The 20531-nt window shown below is 45.6% G+C and overlaps 3 protein-coding genes across 3 annotated transcripts; 1 reads left to right on the top strand and 2 right to left on the bottom strand.

Annotated features, from left to right (window-relative positions):
* The first annotated feature begins 2116 nt into the window (after positions 1–2116).
* On the top strand, positions 2117–4281 carry LOC124673429 (protein GAMETE EXPRESSED 1-like). The gene is made up of 4 exons (XM_047209509.1): positions 2117–3467; positions 3568–3727; positions 3812–3892; positions 4059–4281. The coding sequence occupies exons 1-4, from the start codon at positions 2117–2119 to the stop codon at positions 4279–4281; spliced, it is 1815 nt and encodes a 604-aa protein (XP_047065465.1).
* Positions 4282–4898: 617 nt separating this feature from the next.
* On the bottom strand, positions 4899–9589 carry LOC124670694 (probable serine/threonine-protein kinase At1g54610). The gene is made up of 7 exons (XM_047207168.1): positions 9220–9589; positions 8827–9111; positions 8406–8723; positions 7136–7363; positions 6434–6534; positions 5596–5713; positions 4899–5493 (listed from the first exon to the last, which is right to left on the bottom strand). Exons 1-7 carry the CDS (start codon positions 9580–9582, stop codon positions 5212–5214), a joined length of 1695 nt encoding a protein of 564 aa, XP_047063124.1. The 5' UTR covers positions 9583–9589; the 3' UTR covers positions 4899–5211.
* Positions 9590–14696: 5107 nt separating this feature from the next.
* Positions 14697–18460, bottom strand: LOC124675561 (probable nucleolar protein 5-2). The gene is made up of 10 exons (XM_047211641.1): positions 18360–18460; positions 18154–18244; positions 17998–18039; positions 17380–17559; positions 17126–17290; positions 16741–16941; positions 16363–16659; positions 15996–16196; positions 15785–15916; positions 14697–15398 (listed from the first exon to the last, which is right to left on the bottom strand). The coding sequence occupies exons 2-10, from the start codon at positions 18229–18231 to the stop codon at positions 15012–15014; spliced, it is 1683 nt and encodes a 560-aa protein (XP_047067597.1). The 5' UTR covers positions 18232–18244; positions 18360–18460; the 3' UTR covers positions 14697–15011.
* Positions 18461–20531: the final 2071 nt, after the last annotated feature.

The raw sequence follows: 20531 nt of genomic DNA, 5'->3' as shown, positions 1-20531 counted from the left end.
AATTTAAAGAAAAAAAGTACATGTCGTTTGTCTATTATTTTTGTGACACTTGCCTAAATCACAATGCATATATACCAAGGAGTTTTTGTTTGTGTTACTTTAATATCTTTAAATATCTTGGTAGAAAACTATGAAATTATAGGGTCTAACATATATATTGACAGAGGTTTCTAGTGTGCAATTAAGTATAGGAGGTTACGGAATTCTAGAGTATATAAGGTGTTTATCAAGGGCCTTGTCACCGAATCACCGGCAGTTCTTATGTGTTTGGGTTTCATGATCAAGTGTTTATTACACAAAATCTCTCCTTTCTCGTGACTTCTCTCTCATAATCGGACAATTTTTATGAAACGTTTATCAAATTGTTTCTTTATAAATGGTGTTATTAGCTCGAAGAATAATAATGCATCAACTCGAACCTATATTCATCCGATATATGTTTGGTGGCACTATATACTAGTATCTTTTTTTTAGGGTACAGATTGATTATTATAATAACATATGGTATCACATTTGGGACAATGAGATCAGCCATGTCGGGTGCATCTTTAGGCGCTTCCGAGACTAAAATTTGTTGTACTCCCTCCGTATATGAAATTTGTCTTAACTTTATTAAAATTTGGATATATCTAGACATACTATTTTGCATCTAGATACATCTAAATTTTGACAAAATTGACACAAGTTTCATTTTATGGGGGGAGTATTGTATGTAATCTTCCCATTCAACACAAAAAAAAATTGCATTCATCAGTTAAGAGGAGATTCGTATTCATGTTTAGAAGACACGCGGGACGCCGGTTCGATCTTCCTGCCGGCGCGAATGAACCGACGCGGCCACGACAGCGCGTAGTAGAGTACACTAGTTTACACGGCGGAGCAGTCGCGTTCCGAGGCCCCGCCCGTCGGAGACCCGCCGCGTCGTCACCGACTTAACCCGTGGCGGCGGCGAGTTGGCCCAGACGAACCGACTTCTCCCGATTCGCCTTCCTTTCTTGGCGCCAACGAAACGAGAATGCGCTAACCTCCACAATTCCCAGCTATAAATACGGCCCAGGATTGGCCCTTCCGCGTTCTTCTTCTTCTTCTTCCTCATCCAGTCCGCGCTCTCCCTCTTTCGTCTCCGGCAGCGAGAGGGGTTGCAGGAGACGGTCGAGTTCGAGGTGAGCTGGCCGGAACCGCCGCAGCCGATCGTGTACGTTTCAGATGCCGTACCTGGTTTATACGTTACTGCTCCGTTTCTGTTTGTTCTATGATCGAACGACGCACGCTATGCTCTGTTCCGCCATTGCCATATTCAGGTTCTTGTAAATCGCTGGCGATTTCGAAACTAGGCCTGCCTGGCCACCGCAGCATGCACACATGCCAGGGGCGCATCCCATTCTTTTCATTATTACTCAACCTAATTAGGGCAAAGGCCGGCGGCAACGAAGATGAGAAGGCGATCAGGGGACGGCAGCTTCTTAATATAATTCAACTTTTACTGGCCTGTTGAGTAATTTGCGATCGACTTACAAGCGCCTAACTGACTAACGCAATTTCTCATCCCATGTTACCGATCGTTCATTCGTTCACAGCTTGCATTCTTCTAAATTTAGTTTGTAGGGTTTAAGAGAATTTAACAATTCATTTCATCTAAAAAAGAATTTAACAATTCAGGCATCCTTGACTAGTTGTGAATTTTGATCCTGCAGTTCTAACTTCAGGCATGCATCTATGTCACAGATCATTCATTAGTTCACAGCTTGCATTTAAAAAAAAATCGCGTAAGATTAAGAGAATTTTACAGTTCAGGCATCTTTGACTAGTTGTCAATTTGTGATCCTGCGGTTTTCAGTTCAGGCATGCATCAATGTCACCGATAATTCACAGCTTCCCGTCTTTATATTCACCGCGTACAATTAACACCACAGACACGGACAGTCTGCATGTATTAATCGGGCTTTAACACTTCCTAGTTATGTGATCATGTGTACAGCTCAATTTAATTACGCGTGTGTTTTGCATTCCTCAAAGCACTAATCCTCAGTTCCTCACCAACATTCACAATGCAGGCCAGCTGAACACTCTCAGAATCATCAAGATGAGAAGCGCAGGGCATCTCCTTCTCGTTGCCATGGCGCTGCTGATCCTATCTTCCCTGTGCCCCGGGGCCAGTGCATGGAGCCTCTTCTCCTCCTCTAAACCCGCCTCAGCGACGCCGCAGCTGCTGCTCGACGGCGCGGTGGCCGACTTCTCGATCGACGGCGGCGCCGGAAGAGACCCGAGAGGGCTCAAGCTGCTGGACGGCGCGCGGCGCAAGATCGCCGCCACCGGCACCTGCTGGAGCGAGGCGTACCGCGGCCTCTTCGCGAGCTGCGCCGACATCATGGCCGACAAGGAGCGGCAGTCGAGGCTGGCGTGGCGCCTCAGCGCCTGCTTCCAGGAGGACTCCGGCCGCCCGCCGCTGCCGCGCTGCGACGACCGCTCCGGCATGGTGCACTGCCGCAAGCGCCTCTCCGAATCCGAGAGCAAGGTCTTCCTCGAGTTCTTCCTCGAGACCAACACCCTGTGCCACCAGCTGCAGGCGGAGGCGTTCAAGCAGAACACGGAGAGGCTGGTGAACGACCTGTCGCGGTCGGCGACGGCGGCCAGCGAGAAGCTGTCCACGATCGAGAAGAGGTCGGGGCAGATCATCCAGGATTCGACCAAGCTCCACGGCTCCATGGCCTCCATCGTGTCCCAGACCGAGAACCTCACCGCGGCGTCCAACAGCATCAAAACCCGGATCGGCGACGTGCTGGAGCAGTCCGCGGCGATCGCCGAGCAGTCCAGGCAGATCGCGGCCGCGCAGGCGGCACTCGGGGAAGGGCAGGAGGAAATGCGGGGCAGGATCGACGCCGGCATGGCAAGGGTGGAGGAGGAGTACGCGAGGCTGGGCGAGGAGATGGTGAGGCTGAAGGAGGAGGCGGCAGGGATCGAGAGGGAGGTCAGGCTCGTCGGGGACGCCATGGCGGCGAAGATGGAGGGACTGCAGAGAACGGCGGAGGAGATCAGTAACGCCACCGGCAGATCGCTGGAGAACCAGAAAGAACTGCTGGACGGGCAGTTGACGGCAATGAAGGGCCTCGCGGAGCTCCGGGGCTTCATGGCGCGGGCGCTCCAGGAGGGCAGGGAGACGATGCACAAGCTGGCGAGCTTCGGGCGGCAGCAGCAGGAGGAGCTGCTGGCTCGGCAGGAGCAGCTCCGGCAGGCGCACAACCACCTCATGCACAACTCCGAATCCATCCTTCAAGCGCAGGAAGAGTTCAGCGCGAAGCAGGCCAACATCTTCGCGGCGCTGGACAAGCTCTACGTGCTCCACAACGCCATACTGGTGGAGTCCCGCTTCATCAAGGCATTCTTCTTCTACTCCTGCGTCGTCTTCCTCATCTACCTCCTCACCAGCGCCAAGCAGACCTTCGCCATCAGAGGACACCTCTACTTCGGTAACATTTTCAGACTGATTTCTCTTTTCTTTTTTTGGCAGACACCATGCTGAATTCTGAAAATTATAAATGTTCATATGTTTCCTGCTAACCAAATCAGGTCTGTGTGTCACGCTGGCGGTGGAGGTCATGCTCATCAGATTCAGCGCCGACGACGACATCACCAAACCGTTCGGGATCGTGTCCAAGGTGCTGCTGCTCCGGTCGTTGTTCCTCGCCGCCGCAGCCGCCCAGATCCTGCACGCCGTCTTCGCCTTCAAGTATGGCGACTCGATCGAATCACAATCTTTCAGTAAATTGCACATCACATTGCTTTGATCTGACTGCCATTTCTTTTGCTGCAGGGACTATGAGGTGCTGAACCATCAGCTGCTCCGGACGCTGGTGGAGAAAGTCCGGGCAATTGAGGACAACAACGCCGGTGAGCTACTAGTACAGAATTGAGATGAAATCGCCCTTTAGATTTCATCAGTCCCTTTGCCGCCAACTGCTCTTTGAATTTTGAACTGTGGTTCTGGTAGTACGAATTTTCACCCAAAAGCTTTATCACGCTCTTTGCTCTGGTCCAGGAGACAAGATGTGCCCATGGAGCACCGGCAGTGATGATGACGAGAAAAGCCTCAGCGACTACTCGTGGGTCTTTGATGAGCTACAGGAAGAAGTGGACAGCCAAATCGATCCAGATTTCATGCTCCCCAAAGATGAAATCTACGGGAAGAATCACCTTTTCCAGGAAGAAATCAGCGAGAATTCACTCACGGCATCGGCCGCCACAAGGAGATACAATCTCCGGGTGCGCATTGCACCACGGTGACTGTGTGCAAGTAGATCATACGTATGCAGAAGTATTTCCAGAAGTTGGAATAGTAAATAATGTCAGCAGTATGCTGAAGAACCAAAAGGACAATGCAATCTTGTTTACAAACTCATATTCAGCTTTTCTAAATCTACAACTTAGATTGTACAAAGATATATAATATAACATGGGTACTTGAAAAATCATCAGATGTAAGAAATGTTCAATCATATAGCTGCTTCTGTAAGAGGTAGGAGTGAGTTAGAGAATGCCAGGTTGATCTAACAATTACATTGCTCACAACATGACATATATCTCCTTATATGAATGGAAAATGAGGGCCTAATGTACTTGATTTGACTAACTGTTGAAAAGTCATCAGATGTAAGAAATATTCAATCTGACATGACATATAGCTGCTGCTGTAAGAGGTAGGAGTGAGTTGCAGTATGCCAGGTTGGTCTAAAAGAATTACATTACTCACCAATAGGTATATATGTGCTTATATGACTGGAAAATGAGAACCTAATGTACATGATTTGACTAACTGTTGAAAAACCATCAGATGCAAGAAATATTCAATCTGACATGACATATATAGCTGCTGCTGTAAGAGGTAGGAGTGAGTTGCAGTATGCCAGGTTGATCTGAAAATTCCATTACTCACCGAAAAGAATCTAACATGACATATATCTGCTTATAAGAATGGAAAATGAGAACCTAATGTACATGATTTGACTAACTGAGCTCCCTCTCCGATCTATACACTGCTGTTCGAAAAGAATCCGTACATGGAAATGAATTCATGGATCTTTGATAAAATTAATTGCTGCTCGCCTCGACTGTAAATCAGATATCACAGCTTCCAGCAACTTCTCCCCAGTAACTTTTAGTATTGAAGAACTCTTATGCACCAATCATCAAAGGACGTATTATGGGGCAGGGGCGTTATCGGGCACGGGCAGTCGATGGTTGTTTCGAAGAGCGGCCAGACTTGTGTTTCCGCTTCTGCTTACCTGCAGAAGGGTCAGCCAATGGTCCAGACCAAGTAGGCACGGAACCCTTCTCGTAAGGAAATACGGTGCTAAACGAAGATGGATCTGGGGGTTCAAATGTAGGTTCCATGTGATTTGAACAACCCAACGGATATCCGATTGCTCCATCCTGATGTGGTGGAGGGAACTTTTCACTCTTGCTCTTCGCATTTGCATGCGTTATTAGCCTTCTTTTCTGTAAATAGTTAAATCGAGATGAGTTGATATGTTGACACAAAAATTTAAAACAGCTCATGAAGATGAATAAATAAGGAAGGCCAGATAACATTTAACATACATCAATGTTTACTTGGAGTTCAGCATTTGCCTCTGGTGCTGGAACAGCCCGAGGCCGATCACGTGTCCTTGTCTTCCTAGCTCCATCACCATTAGGTCTATTACCAGCAGCTCTTAAACTGTTTTTCAACCAATGAATATGTAAATTAGCAATTTATAAAAAGCAAAAGCTCGCTGATATGATATATCATCCAATGAACAGGATCAAGAGGTCATGAACGGAGACATAAAATATATTTACAAATATTTTTTGACAGATCTATATCAGAAAGGTACAGACAAATTGCTGCATGACAGCCTGACTCATGATGATGTCTAACCAATTATTCCAACAAGTTCCCAGAAATATAGGAATCTTGGCAGTTGGCACGATAGCCAAGACTTACTTTTAGTAAAAATAAGTATACGTCTAGCAGCCCACTGATGTTAGCTTTTGAACCAAAAGAAATGTTCTTTTCTTCCTTATATTCTGCTGTGCTAAATACAGTGTTGTCATGTTACGCTTTCCTACTATCAAGCTTACTGAAGCATTCCCCAGAAGAATGCACCTACTGCAAGTAGATTTTAGGATAACTCCTGTAAAGACTGTATTTCTAACTCAATTTGGGACTCTCTTCCAACAATTTCTTCAGAATTGTTTTTGTTTTGAAAAAACAGCCCATCTATTTAGTATGAATTTGAATGTGCATGCTTTCTCTAAAGCAACTACTTATGTGTGTACATTTCGAGATTGTGAAAAGAGCTTAAAAGACATTAAAGCATTCACAAAGATCAGGTAAAAGCAAAAGCAGAAAAACAATTAAAATCTTTCCAAGTGTAGAAGAGTTAGGATGACAAACCGTCTAGCTTCTTCATCTCTTCGTTTTGCATCCATCTCTTTGCTTGGTGGGTACTGGGGTAGACTTGATGGATCACAAGCATGAGGTTCCGTTTTAAAGAACTGTATTAGCAGTACAAAAAAGTGCAAGTTAATAAGTTGGTGTAACAAAAATGAACAGCAAAGTAAGTACTTAATGAAAAATCTATAGATAACAAAAAACAGAATCCCATCATCGTCTTTAGACAAAAATTTAACCACAAGTTCATGTCCCTATATGACCCTAAAAGTTGAGCGCCTCTAGAAAGAAAGGATGAGATATTCCTAATTTCAATGTGATTCTAATGTATTGGATTTTAACTCTGTAACATCACTGCAGCATAAGTAGTTAAATACCAAAATTACAAGTTCCAACGGAAACAATAGACACAGTAATCCAATTTATTGACGAAACTCATATAGGTTCCATCATGCACTGCAAACTTGAGCATTTGTTACCCTTCTGAAAAAATGAATATTGACTAATTGACAAACCGCTACAGGGTCTTTTCTGAGAAATTGATTTAGAAAACGAAAGTGATCAGCATAAAATAACAAAGTTTTATGCTGTTAGCATTTGGATACAGTTATCGATGTGCTCTCATATGGTCATCCTTGTGGCAATTTATCCTGCTTTTAATTTACATCAAATAGGAAAAGGATGGTACAAACTGAGACAACTTACATCACTATTCAATGCAGCAGTTGCTGTTAAACGATCAGCAGGATCAATTGAGAGAAGTGTTTCGATCAGCCGAAGTGCTGATTGCGGAAAGTCTTTGAATGTATCTGCTATTCGCCTTTTGTATGGCTGCTGGGGCTTAAATATGGTTGCATGCGGCAACTTCGATTTTTTCCAATATTCTTCAGCGGGGGATCCGCATAGCTTAAATATCTTATGCAACTGTTCCACCTAAAATGGAAAACAACATTAAAACTGTTAAGCCTGATGACCAAAAAAAACAACAGCAACAACATCAAAGCCTTTTTCCCAAGCAAGTTGGGGTAGGCTAGATATGAAACCCAACGGAAACGCAAGGAAACCAAAACAATGAGAGAGAGAGAGAGGGAGAGAGAGAGAGAGAGAGAGAGAACACAAAGTAAACAAGAATTCCGGCGCATGGATTGGTGATTTCCATGCACTCCTATCAAGAGCTGAATCTTTAGGGACATTCCAATCCCTCAAGTCTCTTGTTACCGCCTACGCCCATGTCAACTATGGTCGTCCTCTGCCCCTCCTTATATTTTCCATGCTCCTTAGAATTCCATTGTTAACTGGTGCTTCTAGAGGCCTTCGTTGGATATGACCAAACCACCTTGGTCAGTGTTGGACTAGTTTCTCGTTAACCGGTGCCACCCCTAGCCTACCCATATAACCTCGTTCCTAATCTGGTCCTTTCTTGTATGGCCACATATCCACCGTAGCATGCGCATCTCCGCAACACTCATCTGTTGGATGTGTTGTCTTTTAGTGGGCCAACATTCTGCTCCGTATAGCATCGCCGGTCTGATTGCCTTCCTATAGAACTTACCTTTGGCACTTCATCCATCCCGCCTTGATCATTTGGCAAACATCCTCATCAATATCACCACTGCTTTGCAGCATTGATCCCAAGTATCGGAAGTGTCCCTCTTAGGCAATATTTGTCCTTCTAAGCTAACATCTTCGTCTTCGCACCTAACACCACTAAAGTCGCATCGCAAGTACTCGGTCTTGGTCCTACTAATTCTAAACCCTTTTTGAAATACATGCTTATCCTAACTGAATTGCTCTAATATGAAATTGATTTCATCGGCAAGGCCATCTTGCACTAGACCTGCGTCGAAAAGTTAACGTAGTTTGCACGGAATAGCACTTGGTTGCAGTACATGCTCAACTGAGTTTTTAGAAGATGGAACCTAGTGAAGGCATTTCACAATGTGAAAAAGGATGAAAGCATTCTATAGCTGCTAACCTCGGTCCGTCCCGGCATAATAGGTTTCCCAGCCAGCAACTCAGCAAGGATACATCCGGCGCTCCACAAGTCGACACCCACTCCGTAATCCGTGGCACCCAACAGCAACTCTGGCGGCCGGTACCACAGAGTGACCACCCGACTGGTCATCGGCTGCTTATGGTTGGGGTCGAAGAAGGATGCCAGGCCAAAGTCCCCAATCTTGAGCACGCCATGGTCGTCCATGAGCAGGTTGGAGCCCTTGATGTCGCGATGCAGCACCCCCTGGTTGTGGCAGTGCTCCAGCCCCGACAGCAGCTGGTGCACATAGCACTTGACCTGCAGGGCATGAATAAACACCTCTGTATGTTCAGCTACATTCTACTACGGAGTAGGTAAATTCAGGATGATGATGTGGCAGCAAAATGGGATCTAGCTTGACCTGGGGCAGGGTGAACTTGATGTCGGGGCTGGCGGCGAGGCCTGCGAGGTCGTGCACCATGTAGTCGAAGACGAGGTAGAGGCTGCATGACATGCGCGAGGTGACGAGGCCGTCGAGCTTGATGACGTTGGGGTGGTCGAGGCGGCGCAGGATGAGGATCTCCCGGGCCATGAACCGCACGCTCTCCGGCTCCAGGTTGTCGAAGCGCACCTTCTTGAGCGCCACGATCTTGCCGCTCACCGAGTCCCGCGCCTTGTACACGTTGCTGTACGTGCCTTGCCCGATCTGATAGAGGAAAGAAACGAGCGTCAGAGGAGGAGGAGGAGGAAGGAGAACGCGAAGGCGAGGCGCGAAGGTGGAGGGGATCACGGAGGGAGGGGAGGTGGGGGGGACCTTGTCGATCTTCTCGAAGGAGTCGGCGCGGCGCGGGGTCCAGCCGTTGATGGCCTCGCCGGCGACGGCGGAGAGCCAGGCGGGCCAGCCGGCGGCGACCTGCTCGCCGCGCGCCTTGTTGGCGAAGCTGCCCCCGAGCCGGGCCTCCGGCGGGCCGTGCCGCGACGACCGCGACCGCCGCTCCCGCTTCACCGGCGCGGCGACGGCGGCGGCGGCGGCTGGCTGGTCGACCTTCTCGCCGGCCTCCCCCGCCGCCGCCGCGGCAGCAGAGGAGGCATCCGCCTTGTGCTGTGGCTGGGACGCGGCGCGGCGGTCGGGGCTGGGTGTGCAGGCGGCGGACGGGCGGCCGTACACGCAGCCCATGGGTGGGGGCGGGCCTCACCGGCGCCGGCGCATGGGGAGGGAGGGCGGTCTCGCCGGAAGGCAGGCGGCGATCCGGGGGCGGCGCCGGGGCAGAGGGGGCAGAGCGGAGGAGGGGGAGGGGGTGGTGGGTAAGTAGTAAAGTCGCGGAGTGAGGGGAACGGGACGGAGGTGGTGGGGATGGAACCCCAACCGGTTTTGACTCCGACGGCTCTGCACCTGCACCTGTATCACTCTCGATGTTTTCTTGTGCCTACGTCTTGTTCCTGTCCTAGAGAACAATGAGTTAAGCGTAAATCTTTTCCAGCGAATTTACGGGTTTGGGCTGAAAGTGGCGCAGAACAGCACCCGAATCGGTGGGCCAGTCCGTATAAGAAGTTCGAGGGCCCAAAAGACCGTCGACGTGATATATACAGGCCGCGGAGGGGAGTAGGGTTCCAAAACCCTACTCCCTCCGCCGCGTCCGCCCGTCCGCCGCGCGCACGGTTGGACTTCCGCCTGAGCAATCGCGGAGCCGCCGCTGCCGCTTCTCCACTCTCTCGACCACCACCGTGACCGCATGGCTGGGGCGAACAGCGGAGGCAGGGAGGCGAGCGGATTGGCGGGAGCAACTCTCCGCCGCCCACCCCCCCCCTCCCCCCGTCTTCCAGGCCGAGGCCGAGCGGCGCAAATGGAACCGCTCGGAAGGCGCGAGGAAGCGCAGCGCGCGGCGCTGGACCAACTGGGGTCTGACGCCGCCGGGGAATCTCGCGCGCGAATAGAGGCGAAGGGTCGTCCTCGGCCGCGTCCGGCTATGCGATGTGGTGGCCCGCCCCGGACAGCAGCAGCAACGAGGAGGAGGAGGAGCAGCAGGAGTAGGCCACCGACGGCGTAGTCTTTCGCGGCGCGCACCGTAGGTCGTCGCCGGCGAAATTAGTTTAGTTCTGGAGGTCGTCGCTGACGACCACCTCAAATGCAATGTATCTATCGATCGTATCTATCGAATTATGCCTAAATATGTTTGAATTTCCGTTCTGCTGCTTGTTTGCGATGATCACTTTACCGGCAAATTTTGTATTCGGCGTTTTTCGGTTCCGAATACGGGTTCTGTTCTGCGCCACGCTCAAAACCGCTCGCATTTTATTTTTCGGGAGACTGAACTACCTCTTTTCGGTTCCGAAAATAAGGGTTGTGCTAGAGATGCTCTAGGAAGGGGAGAATGGTGAAACAAACCTAATTTTGCTGTGGCAAAACAATTATAATTGGATTTTATGTCTTTTTCCCTTAATTCTGGTCATTCTAGGTTATTCTACCTTCGCTAAAGTTACTCTACCTGGAATCAATTTTGTTTTTCGTTTTTGTGGACATCGACATAATACTAAAAAATGGCACTCACGTAAAAATATATATACATTATGAAAATTATTTCCTACTAAATATTGCAGACTTATTCTGATATTTCTAATGAAATCAGTTTTTACTATATTGCATATAGCTGACTAGTACATTTTTGTGAACCGCTTGGAAAGATTGCATTCAATCGTGAATAGTATCACTGATATAAAATAATCGATTTAACAAAATACATGGTATGTATGTGTGAATGAGATGGTAGATGTCAACATACGCAATGAATACGCTGTACTTATGACCGTGAAGGGTTCTCAACGAAAGCGATGGCATGTTAATTGAGACTTGGTCGGGTACTGGTTAAGCGCATACATACCTGGACCATTGGTGACGCCACAACGGTGTATGAATAAGTGTGTGATTGAGATACAGCGCAGATGATGACTCACACTATAAAATTATGTTTCGGAGAAGATGGTTTGCTTCGAAAAGTCTACAAGACTGCGTGTGAAATTTTTTTTTATCTCAACCCGTATGTTAATTTTGTGTTTTCTTCTTCTACGGTTTGGGTTGTACTATCTTGGATCAAGTAACCTTTAAAAAATGGTGTTGGCGTAGTCTTAAAAAATGGTATTTTCTATTTAATTTGCAATTGTATGATGGCTCACATACATAAATAATTTTACGTTTTAAAATATATATTAAATCTGGTAGTATCATGATATGTTTTTGTACATGATATGTTTGTGTGGTCCGTGGTTGTATATGTTAATGTACACAATAAATACAAATATTCGTGAAAGCGAGAGGGTTCTCGACAAAAGCCGTGGCACATTGAGACACCACAGACCATGCAGCTTTAGTATATTGAACAAGTGTGCGACCATGATAGGTAAAGACAATGAAGCACTTATAATTTACGTTTTGTAGAAGACGATTTTGTGTCGAGAAGTCTAATTTTTTCCTCTCGATCCACTTGGTTTATTAAATGCCATAAGTGAAATAATCCATAATATTAAACAAGGCAAATTTATACCGTGGATGATTGCTTGGTCCTTTTTGTATTTTTGCGTGTCCTAATGCAGTTCTTATATTCTTTTCTTTTAAAGAGGAAACTTGTCCGGTCAAGAGTTGTGTGATTACGAAAAGGAGAATAAAGACCTGCTGCAATTTAGGCTGCTGACATAGTCTTAAAAATGGTATTTTTTTCATTTAAGTGCAACATCTATATGATGACTAACGTACACAAATAATTGTACATCTTTAAACATATATTATATCTAATAGTATCATTATGATGTTTTGGTCATCAAACATTGAATGTTTGAAGGGAGGTTATTATTAAATGACTTACATTTTCGCTAAGAGGTAGTAAGCTGTAAAAGGTTCATAAAATTGCAATAATGGTATACATGGTACGCTTTGTGTGGTCCATGGTTGTATATGTTAATGTACATAATAAATACACGTATCCGTGAAAGTGAGAGGGTTCTCGTCAAAAGCGGTGGCACGCTGAGACTTTGCATGGATATTGTTTGTCAATATGGACTAGAGATTACACCGTATTAGTATATTGAACAAGTGCGCGGCCATTATAGGTAAAGACGAAGACGCACTTAAAATTTATGTTTGGGAGAAGACGGTTTTGCGTCGAGAAGTCTAAAATTTTCCTCATGTAAGTTTTTCTTCTCGACGCACATGGTTAGTTAAATTCTAAAAATGAATCTTCCATATTAAACAATACATTTTTATGCTGTGGATGATTGCTTGGTCCTTTTTGGATTTTGCCTGCCCTATTGCAGTTGTTATATTCTTTTCTTTTTATGGGGAGACTTGTCTAACCAAGGACTGAATAATTATGAAAAAGAGAGTAAAGCCTGCTTCAGTTTAGGCTGCAGATGGCTCACTAGGGAGGGGGGGCAATAAGGCATTAGGATGATGCATTTCGGGCTTTTAGGTGTGCCGAAAGCCAATGCTTTAGCCATCCTAATAAGATACAACATCTGCTTTTATTTTATCAGACAGTGGACTATGTCCTTTTCATTCAGCATTTCATGCACTGTTCTGCACATCGTCAACATGAATGATGGAGATCTTAAAAAAGGACGAAATCATGTATCCTAATCCAACTTGACACGTAACCGGTGTTGTTTCGGTTATACTTGAAAGCAACATATATTGATATACTTTTTCCACAAAATAATGTGTTTAAAAGTACAGTCCAAATTGACCTGACAGCTAAATTCCTCCCAGTGGTTTGTTGGACGGGTTCAGAGGAAACGACGACGGCGACATGCATCTCTCTCTAAAAAATCAAAATACTGTTCATCAGCTCTTGAAGCTGTGTGTATGCGAAATTGTACGTACTCCGTACGTGAATCCCGAAGAGAGCTCCAGAAAGAAAGGACGATTTGCCTTGGAAGGGAAGAAGATGTCCGCACCGGTGGCTTCAGCCGGGCCTCGGAATACGGAGCCACCCTTAACGACGGGGGACAGCGACACTTGGCCGTCCGGCATCTGCTCCGCCGTACACTGTTTACTAGTAGTACCGGCTAGTATAGTAGCCAGCAATGTTGCTGCATCTCATCTCCCTGTAAAGGCTCAATTCCCAGGAATTGGGAAACTCTCTTCCTAATTCCAAGGAGCAATTTATTTGCGTTTTCTGCAAATGAGAGAAGCAATGCCTGAATCCAGGAAACCTTTATTTTCTTCTACTCTTTTGCTGGGACAAGAAAACCTTACTTTTTCAAATGAAAAGAAGAACAATAAATCTCCAGCTAAAAAAGATACTGACGCAGTGATGCTGGTTGGCATGTAAATCAACTGGGGGAAAAGGATACTGACACTTACTTCCTCCGTTCAAAATTGACTTACATTGTTTGTATCTAGATGTGTTTTAGTGTGTAGATATATATGGATCTGAACAAAGTTGTTGATCAATTTGGAACCGAGGAGTACAAATGATGATCCGTTACCATCATGAGCAGTACACTGCAGTAGTATTGAGTTTTTTTCCCTTCCTCTGACGAGTATGAATGAACGATGGTCCTTGGTCCACTCTCCTCCTCTGGGTTCTGGGTATATCCTGTTGCACCTTGAATGACGATGATGGTCATCGGCAAGTGCCAAGCAAGAGGATCCAAGGAGTGAAAGGAACCGCACAATGACTGACATGCCGGGCACACATGGACAATCTATCCCTCTTTACCCCAGTTAGTTCAATTTGATTTGGTCTTCCCTACAAGTTGACTACTCATGGGAGCACAATCCAATCTCCCAACTGCTACGGCGTAAATGATTTGCCAGGCACTACACTAGTTCTTGGCAGCTGGTGCATGGACAGATTCAGGTTACACTCTACTCACTGATGCAGTATGTGAATAGATGCTAGCTTAAGGATGGTTAGTTGTGTGATTGCATCATGGATTGGTTGCTGCAACTGCTGTGATTGAGAGATGGGATTTTACAATTTTAGGTAGGTTATCTACCAGAACCATACTGTGATGCTCCTTTTGACTCCACAGGATCCAGTAGCTTTTCTCTTCAGGTCAATCTCTTGATGGTTGGGATGTTGATCTTAAAATATTAGGGCAGCTAGTTACAGATACATTAGACTGTTAGCACAGCCTTAGAAGTACAGTATTTTATAATCAACAAGGACAGTGAACCAAAGACTAACATTAGAGGTGCAGCAAATTATTGACCACTTGGGAGTGTAGTTTTCATCCTACACAGCAAGTCAATAATGAATCTACTTATCTACATACTTGATAGTCAAACAGAAACAATAATATCAGATAAACATAGATAGCATATTTTATATCAGATGAACATAGCAAAAACTGATACATCACTCACCTACTACCTTCACAGAATGAACATTGCAGAATTTATGGATAAGACGAACATAAGATTGAGCATTCCACTTGTTACCATCACTACCAGGTACGTGCAAGTTCAGAAAAGTAGGCTTCGTTGCAGCTAGTCCTAATGTGACATTCCATTCTACAGGAATAGGAGGATGTCTCAAATCGGCGCTACTCAAAACTTTCAGATGATAGTACAGCATTACACCACAAATTTTGGCCATGTTTCCGTGCCACTCACTCATCAGCGTGCTTCTTCTTTTTCTTCTTCTCCTTCTTGGCAGATACATCGGTTTCCATGGGGGCGGCATCCTCCGTGTCAGATTTCTTCTTCTTTTTCTTCTTCTCGCCATCCGCATCAGCTGAAGGAGGAACCTCCTCGCTGTCCTTGCTCTTCTTCTTCTTTTTCTTCTCTCCGCCGTCGGCATCAGCTGCTGGTGACTCCTCGGTGTCCTTAGATTTCTTCTTCTTCTTCTTTGACTTCTCCTTCTCCTGCTCGCCATCCTCTGCAGCTGTCTCCTTTGTAGGTTCTGCCTCTTCATGTTTCCTCTTCTTTGAAGCCACTTCTGACTTCTTTGGTGTTGCTTCAGTGGAGAGCACTAGATCTGCTGCTGGGTTGTAAGTCTGACAATGACAAACAAAGAAAAAGGTCAGGTTAATCCAAAACTCCACCTGTTCAAGTATAATGCAGGAAAATATAATCACTAGCGCGACATACAAAACTGCCTTAAATGTTGAATAACAAAAAATATATTCCTTGCCAAGTAGGACTCCAAGTTCTAAAAATATATACTGATCAGATGGACTCTTACGTAGTACCCAAAGCAAGTTTTGTTTGACATTACAAGAAATATGCAATATTATACCTATCAGGCTTTTGATAAATACAGTGACAAATAAGTATGACATCCTGATAGTTATCTTTCAGTGAAATATGTGTTGTACCGTTAGAGAAACAAGGTTCAACAAAACATCTACATTTAAAAACAGAGAAGTCACAAACAGCTTACTTTAGCAGGTGTGATTAAAGCCCCAGCACCCTTCCGGTCCTTCTCATATGCTTCTATCTTGGGCTTTCCTTTAGTGGAACCCGCAGACTTTCCTAACTCCTTACCCTCAAGGACGCGAAGCCGTGTTTCAAGCTGTTCAAACATTGAAATGTGAATAACTGTATCGCATGTACAGTGCCAAAACATGCTTCCACACCACGGTAACATGTACCTTGATCCTGCTCTCAAGACCCATGGAGTTATCGTCACCATCAGCAAGGGCATCATATCTTATGGCCAGTGCGGTCTTAGCAGCAAGCGACCGAGAGATCTTTCCCTTGTGCTTCGGAGCCGCCTGTCCAATTAATGATGCATGATAGATGAGACCGTACTTTGGTGTAGCATGCTTTGTCTTCAGAGCTCTGAACAAGGCCTGCAGACAAATAACTTGTTCAAGTCCCTGGTGGTAAAGCTCATGTACAATTGCAGCAAAAACCAAACCATTTTCAACAACAAAAGGCTGACAGTAGTCAACTACCAGAACATCAAAGTTCAGCCAATCAAGAAGAAAGAGCAATTTAAAATTCACGGAAGCACACCTTCTCTGCCCCCAGTATCTGAATAGTGCTGCCAGGCTGCTTCGCCAGATTCATCAAACTACCACCATGGGCAATGAGGCGAGCGCCAACAAGTTCACCAACAAGTGCAGTCAAGTTGGGAGCAATGGTATTCATCCTACTTTTTAGATAGTCATAGAGCTGGGCTCTGTACTCAGAAAGAGATAGGACTTGATCACACAGCTCTCTGATGTTTGACAGGTCAAGATCATTAACCTCTGTTCCCATGGAAATTACAGCTGCCTCCTTCAGCTCCGCTTCAACATCCTCTTCTAGTATCTGAAAAGGCAGACGCTATCACTAACTACCAAACTTTAGGAACGCGCGAAACACAAGTTTGGACATGAGTAGACAATTTACCTCTGAGAAATCGAGGTTGACTGCATTAACACGATTGCCCATCAACTTGACAGCTTTCGCGTAATGGATATTATCTGCAACAATTTTTGTGAGCTCTGGGAAGTGCCAGCCGTACCATTCACGAACCCTCATGGCATAGGTGTTAAGCTCCTTGTCAAGATCATCCAACAAGCCAATGGCCTGAATGATCATAGTATCAACCTACACAATTGGCACATTCATAAGTATACTTTCTCTTCACTTGCAATTAGCAAACACAAAACAAAAAGCTCTCAAAAGAAGAGCTTGACAAGAACACATGCTAGTAGAAAATGAATAGTTTGGAACAGTGAGAACAAAAGAGTAGTCTCAGTAAGCATCGCAATGATAGCAGTAGAAAGCTCACCTTTTCAGGGCTGAACTTGAGCTTATACCTAGACAAGCTGTGGGACAACCCAAGGCTCATCGGACCTAGATCATGTTCAGCTAGTCCAGACATAAGTTCAGTGAGCTGACTCCTGAGCCCTCTCATCAGTTCCATGACAGCACTGTTGTGAAGGCAATCAATTTTCTGCAGAACCACAACACCAAAAATTGTCAGCGATACAGTGTTGCTGATCATTTTAACCAAATTGAACAGCTGAGGCCCAAAAAACTCACCAGCTTCTCCTTGATAGCGTTGCCAAGCTTAGAATCGGCAACAGCCAATGTTTCCCCATCACAGTGCTTCGTCAGGAACTTGCGCAGGCCCTTGCTAGGCTTGCTATCAATCAGCAAAGTAGCGGCTGAAAGAGCATCCGAAGTGTTCTCGAACTTGTTGAAAGCCTTGAGCTCAACCACCTGATGTAAAATCCATTACAGAAAGTGAGCCATGATATCAGGGAAACAACGAGGACCATTACACACACTAAACAGAAAGCATGCCAAAATATACAATATCACAGGGGGGTGAACTAAGCCTCCCACATTAATTTAGCTGCCAAGTAGTGATCATAAAGCCTATGCAAATCATCTGATAGGGGATCCGTCCAGCCAGCCAATATACTCAACTAAGTGTGTGATAATCAACATGGAAAAAAACGTTAAACTTGCAATCTGAAGTTCCTCTCACTGCTAGCATTTGAGAAGGCAAGAACCTGCCTTCACCTAAAGAGTTTGCATTTTCTTCCCCTCCAATAACAAGTTTTGGGGTCGACTAATAATTATTATTATAGAACAACAGCAGTATATAACGATATTAACAGCAGAAACTCAAGGCACGGGCTCGAATCGTTCAACCTTTCTCGCCTTGTCCGACGAGGCGAAATCCTTCCACAGATCCTGCAACCCAAAACCACGGTAAACCATTATTAGCCAACGAACCAGAACAAACACCTCGAGCACACGCGCACGCAGGGGCAAGTACAGAAACAGAGACGTGGCGGCGGCAATCACCTCGACTTTGCTGAGCTTCCCCTCGTCCAGCACCTTGAAGAGGGCGAACCCCGCGGGCGTCTCGAAGAGCACCAACATCTCCTCTTCTCACCTATCAGAAACCAAGAACGCACGCGCGCGCGCGTCAGCCACACGAACGAGACCGGCGAGACACCGCGGGAAGGAAGGGCGCCCGCGGAGGCGGCGGCGGCGGGAGGGGTTGGTACCTGCTTCGGAAGGTAAGCGGCGGAGAAGGGGGCTGGCGGCGGCGGGGAGAGGAAAGAAGGAGGCGCCGCGCGAGGAGGGGAGAAGGAGAAGGAGAAGGCGGCCAGGGTTTTAGGGCTCGCCTTATATTGGCCGAGCCAGCTGCCCTTGCGTGCCTGCAGAGGTTTATCGCGGCCCACCTTGTCTCCGCGACGGGCCGCCCTGTTGTGGGCTGTCATTACTGGGCCGGCCCAACTATTTGTCGGGCCGAAACGGCGCATGATGATGAGAGGATGTTGAGACGTGGCCGTGTATGATACTCTTTTCTAAACGTGAATATGAGTGCAAATGTGGTCTAATTTGGGCGTTAGCTTTGGGTTGAGGGTTTTTGGTAGGGTTTAAAGTAACTTTCTGTTTTTGTGCGTGAATTCTTTTTTTTTAATTAAACACATATATAATAAGCTAGCAAGCCGTCTCATTAAAAACCTTTCAGTCCCCTTAGGTACCCTGGTAAGGAAAAGAGTGCGTCTGATACTTGCTGCCGATAATCATTCAATGGTTACATCGTTTAGGAGCCTATCAAGGAGGAAGCTAGGGGGATCATCGTCCCAATTACAAGAGATCTTATTGGAATAACTATACCTAGCTAACTCATGGGCTACCTGGTTTGCTTCTCTAGGGCAGAGCTTAAAAGAGACTTCTCCAATATTTGTAATTTTGTCTATACACTCTGCGTAGATTGACGCTGATTCATTCCACCATCTTTGTTCTCTGGTGAAGGCTTCAATTATTTCACTAGAATCTGATTGCCGCTGATTTATTCCACCATCTTTCTGTTTTTGTGCGTGAATTCTTGGTTACAAACAGTTCAATTGGGATAAATCATGGGGGCTATTTTCTAGGCACTAGAACTAATAGAGCAATGTGAATGGGCATGTATTTTGGTATGATAATATTGACAGTGCAACATGGTCACCTTTGGTGCTAGAGGACATTATTGAGGGGATAGGTTATGAAATGCATGGACGGATCAAAGTTCATTACTGTATCCCAATGCCTCTCACTTAGCAGGAATGGTCTGAGAGTTATCGATGAACAATATGACACATATTAAATAGTTACCTTTTAGTCATTTGGGCATAGCTTTATTTCTCTGTATTTGTGTCATGATAAGAGTTTCAGTGCTATGAACTGGGATGACGATGTTGTACAGTTTCTTCTATTGAACGATCTGTCCCTAGTCGTTAGCCCTATCAAACCAAATGCAATGTTTGAACCAGTTTTAATCTGCAAGTGAAGTTGTAAATGCAGTTGAAGAAGAACTAGTCCCTATACAAGTTGCCTATGCTGATTAGGATTGTGTTGCTGGTAGAACTAGGATGAGCAAGAGGAAAGCCAGTGGTGTTGATCTGGATGACAAAGAAGCAGAAGCAGATTCAAGGCATATGGTTCATTCTGACTTTGTGATAGGTGAATATGATGATCATCTTTTTCGAAGATAGTGTTGATGAGGAGGATGATTGCAATTACATTAAGAAGAAGTCAGAGAGGCTAGACATCACTGTGGGAGCCGGGATTTTTAGATTCGATATGCAAAGTTATAAAAAAATAACACAACAATACAAATTGTTGGTTTCTGAGTGTCACTATCTACTACACCAATGCAAATTGTTGGTTAAATTAGATTGAGCGTTCACCAATGAAAATTATTAGTTAAATAAGATTGAGTGTACAAGCTAAGAACAAAGTAATTTTATCCTCTATTCTCAAGTGACAGCGAGAGAAGATTTAAAAATAAGAAGATATAGATTAGTGTCATCCCCATGCTTCGGCAACATGTATAGTAATATGCATCAATGCGTCGACGGTTTGACGTCATAAGTTTCACCAAGTGAACACACCCTACTTTACTTCTTGTTTTAGCGTATCGGTCGGCTTCCATGCAGTAGAGTCTTGCATCGGGACTCGGGACAACACGAGGCAAGGCACTGGATTCTATAATACATCGTGTGGTCGATAGCAGTCCCGTGACAGGCCAAAGTGAATGTTGCACGTTGAAAAGAGGCTACCATACACATACATGTATCTATGGGCATAAATACTGAAAAACTTTCACAAAAAATATTGGGCATGCATTGCTGATGCGTGCAGTTGGCACACGTCCGTTGGGAACCCCAAGAGGAAGGTGTGATGCG

This window comes from Lolium rigidum, chromosome 7 (genome assembly GCF_022539505.1).
Source record: "Lolium rigidum isolate FL_2022 chromosome 7, APGP_CSIRO_Lrig_0.1, whole genome shotgun sequence".
NCBI lineage: Eukaryota > Viridiplantae > Streptophyta > Magnoliopsida > Poales > Poaceae > Lolium > Lolium rigidum.
The sequence above is the reverse complement of the archived record's forward strand: the minus strand, read 5'-3'. Positions and strand labels throughout refer to the sequence as shown.